This window comes from Trichechus manatus, unplaced genomic scaffold (genome assembly GCF_000243295.1).
Source record: "Trichechus manatus latirostris isolate Lorelei unplaced genomic scaffold, TriManLat1.0 scaffold00142, whole genome shotgun sequence".
Lineage (NCBI taxonomy): Eukaryota > Metazoa > Chordata > Mammalia > Sirenia > Trichechidae > Trichechus > Trichechus manatus.
In genome coordinates, this window is record NW_004444078.1 from 3,176,267 (window position 1) to 3,180,977 (window position 4,711).

The 4,711-nt window shown below is 38.7% G+C and overlaps 2 protein-coding genes across 2 annotated transcripts in view; one reads left to right on the plus strand and one right to left on the minus strand.

Moving 5' to 3' along the window:
* The window catches only part of OSGEPL1 (O-sialoglycoprotein endopeptidase like 1), a 101,529-nt gene that overhangs the window by 74,749 nt on the left and 22,069 nt on the right, over nucleotides 1-4,711 (plus strand). The window lies entirely within an intron of this gene.
* The window catches only part of ANKAR (ankyrin and armadillo repeat containing), a 90,403-nt gene that overhangs the window by 34,180 nt on the left and 51,512 nt on the right, over nucleotides 1-4,711 (minus strand). The window contains exon 10 of the mRNA XM_004385587.2: nucleotides 3,686-3,927. Within this exon, the coding sequence (XP_004385644.1) occupies nucleotides 3,686-3,927 (242 nt within the window). The remainder of the gene's footprint in view (nucleotides 1-3,685; nucleotides 3,928-4,711) is intronic.

Here is a 4,711-nt window from a genome sequence, read left to right on the forward strand (position 1 = left end):
GTGTGTTGAAGTCTCCTGCTATTATTGTAGAACTGTCAATTTCTCTTTTGAGTGCTGTTAGAGTTTATGTATTTTGGAGCCCTGTTATTGGGTGCATAGGTATTTGTTATGGTAATGTCTTCATGATGGATCATCCCTTTAATCATTATATGTCTTCTTTGTCTTTTATGGTGGATTTTGTTTTAAAGTCTACTTTATCTGAGATTAGTATTGCCAATCCTGCTCTTTCTTGTTAGCTGTTCGCTTCATATATTTTTTTCCATTCTTAGATTTCTAAGAAATTTATGTCTTTGTTTCTAAGCTGTGTCTCTTGTAGACAGCATATTGATGGCTCTTGTTTTTTTAATCCATTCTGTCACTCTCCCATCTCTTCATGGGTGCATTTAGGCCATTTATGTTCAGTGTAACTATTGATAGGTGTGAGTTTATTGTTGTCATTTTGTAGTGCTTTTTTTTTGTGGTGCTGATGTTTTCTTTGTTCCTTACTCTCCTGTGCTGAATTCCTTTTGTTCGTGGATTTTTTTTTCCATTTCTTTTGTTTTTGTAGATTTTATGTTTACTTTGACTTTATGTTTTTATTTTGATGAGTAGGTTTGTTAACTTTCTTTGCGGTTACCTTGAAATTTATCCTTATCTTCTTAAGTTTGAACCAGTCTTTTATTACTTGTATCGCCTTGCCTTCCTGTCCATTAGAAAGGTCTATACCTACACTATTTATTCCCTCCTTTATCGTTCTGATGTTGTTGTCATTTACAGATTAACCTCTCTTCTTTCCTGTTGTAAATCTTTTAGTTTTGATTAATCCTTGAGAGTTCATTACCTAGGTTGGTATCTGGTTAGTGCGGTCTTGCATCCTAGATTCAGGCTGTCATCTGATGTTGTTTGTTTCAAACCGAAGGACTCCCTTTAATAATTCTTGTAAGTTTTGTTTGGTTTTTACATATTCCCTTAATTTCTGTTTATCTGGAAATGTCCTGATTTCACCATCATATTTGAGTGAGAGTTTTGCAGGATATATTATTCTTGGTTGGTAATTGTTTTTTTTCTCAAGATTTTATATATGTCATTCCATTGCCTTCTTGCCTGCATGGGTTCTACTGAGTAATCAGAGCTTAGTCTTATTGTTTCTTCTCTGTATGTGACTTTTTATTTTTCTCGTGCTGCTCTCACAATTCTTTCTTTGTCTTTGGTTTTAGCGAGTGTGATTGTGATATGCCTTGGTGATTTTCTTTTGGGGTCTGTTCTATATTGGGTTCATTGAACTTTCTGGATGGTCAGCTTCTCATCTTTCATGATATTAGGGAAGTTTTCTGTCAGCAATTCTTCAATGATGCTGTGTTTTCTGTTTTCTGCCCCCTGTTGTGGAACTCTGATCACTCGAAAAATTTGCTTGTGATTTTATTCCACATCATTCTCAGGGTTTCTTCATTTTTCTTCGATCTTTTCTGTGATTTCTCCTCAAGAAGGAGGTATCTGTACTTGTCTTCAATTTCGCTGATCATGTCTTCCATTGTTTAAAACCTGCTTCTCAGAACTTCTATGACACTGTCCATTTCTGAAATCTTGTTGTTTATCTTTTGGATTTCTAATTGCTGTTTTTGTATGATTCCTATTTGTGAATTTATTTTAACATTTTTTCCTGTATTTTCTTGAATTCTTTTATTTTTTGGCTGTCTTTCCATGATTTTGTCTATTTTTTCCTCATTTTTGTCTGCCTTTTCCTTCAACTCTTGGATACCTCTGAATATTAAACATTTGAATTCCCTATCAGGTAGTTCCAGTGCCTTTTCTTCTGCTGGAAGGTCATCTGGTGTTTTATTTTGGACCCCTACTGGAACCATTCTGTCCAGTTTTTTAATATGTTTTGATACTGTCTGCTGTCTTCGGGACACTCAGTAGTTATTTTCTTCGTTTATTGATTGTAAGTTTGTTTGTTTTGTCTTGCTTTTTTGTTTTATTTGGTTATGGCTGAGCATGTGGGATGGGCGTTCTTTGTTGTTTGATCGTCTGTGGGTATGATACTTCTCACCACCTTGTCCAATGGGCAGTAGCTCAGCTATGGTGCAGCAGGGTAGGTCCAGCAGAAGGGGAAGGTCCAGGTGTTCAGGAGAAGGGCAAAGAAGGAAGGTAGAGGGAGACAAGAAATCAAGAAATGAAAAAAAGAGAGAAAGAAAAGAGAAAAAAATAGATTCCCTGAGGGAGCCCACTGTTGTGATGGCACAGACCAGGAAGTGGCTCCCCAGCCACTCAGCCCTGCGCAGCCCATCTAGAAGGAGCAGAGGTAGCCCACATCACCAGGTGTTCAGGAGAAAAGAAGGGAAAGATGGTAGAGAGAGATAAGAAATCGAGAAAAGAAAAAATCCCCAAGAGAGCCCACTGGCTTGGCGGCATGGACTGGGGAAGTGGCTCCCAAGCCACTAGGCACTGCACAGCCCGTCTAGATGGAGCAGAGATGGAACACAATGCCAAGTATTCAGGATACAGGAAAAGAAGAAAAGTAGAGAGAAACGAGAAACCGAGAAATGAAGAAAAACAGAAAGAAAAGGAAAAAAGAAATGCCCCCAGGGATCCCATCAGCGTGGCGGAGCAGACTCCTGTACTGAGCAGGCTCCTATACTGAGCAGCACAGTCTGTCTAGAAGGTGCAGAGATGGCATGCAGTGCCAGATGTTCAGGAGACAGGAAAAGAAGGAAAGTAGAGAGAGATGAGAAACCAAGAAATGAAGAAAAAGAAAGAAAGAAAAAACGCCCTCAGGGATCCCACTGGCATGGCAGCGTGGCCTGGAGAAGCAGTTCCCCAGCCAAGCAGTGCTTCACAGCCTGTCAAGAAAAAGTGGAGATGGCACATGGAGCCAGGTGTTTGAGAGAAAGGAAGCAAAAAAGGTGAGAGAGAGAAGAAACCAAAAAAAGCCAAAGAAAGAAACACCAGCATCAAAAAAATGGTACTGAAGGAACCAGCCATTGTCAATGGGGTGAATCCAAGTGGCACGGAGCTGGCATCTCCCGGCCAAGTGACCATGGCCTGCTGGGAAGCGTCGGAGGCCAAGCAGGGGGATGAAGGGTAGGGGGTGGGAAAGTGTGTATCACTGGTTACTGGTTTCTCTGTCTCCTGCTGGGAGCTCCGTGAAGCTGCCTTCCCACACTCCGCCCACTGATCTCAGTGGCTAAGGAGTCCAAGATGGCGAATCCAAGCCATGTTAGCTGATAGGGAACCTCCACTCCATCTCTCTCCTTGCTGTCTGTTCTCTGTCAGTTTCTTATTCCATTTGGTGCTTGGTTGAGTTATCTCTTCATTTGATGCTTAGGGTTCCAGGATTGACTTTTCCCTCTGTTTTACTTAGTTTTTTTGGTCTTTGCTGTGGAGGGACAGCGTGTTGCTTCTGTCTGTAGCACCATGTTGTCTCCCACCTCCAAAATACTACTTTTAAATGTAAATAATGGTCAGCTATGCTGCCACTCATGCTGTTTCCTGTGCTGTGAGTAATAAACTATTTAGCTCTGGTCCATTAACTCTTGTCTACCTTTGGCACTCACTAGGTTGTGTCAGCTTTACTCCTTGCCATCTTCATTGAGGTTGGTATTCTTCCCTGAGAGTTTTCCCACTGTATAACATGGGTCTCTATCTTTCTAGCTTCTGTGTAAGGAAATTACTATCAGTCAAATGATGCTGTATGAAAAGAACTTACATATTTGGCAATAACATCCTTGTTTCCAAGTTGAGCAATATCATATAGAATGACAGCACAGCGAGAGTGTAGTTCAGGTTCTTCAGAAACCAGTAGGTTGATCACAGCTGGAATGCCTCCTGCCTCTACCAAAGCATGTACTACAGGTACATGGGTTGAGATATTACTCAGTAACCCAACTGCTTTGCACTGTAATTTTATTTTGGGACATTTTAATAGATTGATTAAGGCAGGAATGGTGCCTATAATGAAGAGACAAAGAAAAAGTATGACTTACTTATGATTTAAATAATGTTTATGGGCATGGCAATATAATTAATTAGCAAATAATTATATGAAATGTAAAATTATGGTTGTATTTTGAAACTATACAAATACGTTTTTCTGTCTTACCTACAGTATAGGCAACTCTCATTGCTTGTACATTTGATTTTCACATAACACACACAATCACACATTTTTTATTGGTAACCCTAAGCCACCTCTGAAACACTGAATTTTGGGTTAAAGCCATTGATAAATACTTTGAACTACCACATGGTAGAGTTGTTTTTATTGTTGTATTAATTTTGTGTGGCATTGCTTCTGCAATTTTTTGAAAATTTTATTCTATTTTAAACTTTTTTTATACAAAGAAGTGGAAAACAGAAAAATAAATTGCTGGATCTTATAGAAGGCAGCATTAGCCTCAGTCGCTCAAAGATGAAAATCATTGGGCATGGTGAAAATAGAAAATCTGGCTTCAGTTGGATGCTTGTTGTACTTAAATCAATTCATTGTGAAAGGATAGAGCACACATGAAATGATGGAAAATATAATTTGTGTAATTCGGGCTTTATTATTTAGCTACAAAAAATGAAACCTCCATAATGATTTGTAAGCCTATGGCTATATATATATTTTTTTTTTTATATTTTATTGTACTTCAGGTAAAGGATTACAGAACAAATAGTTTCTCATGAAACACTAGTACACATGTTGTTTTATGACATTGGTTAACAACCCCACAACATATTAACCCTCTAA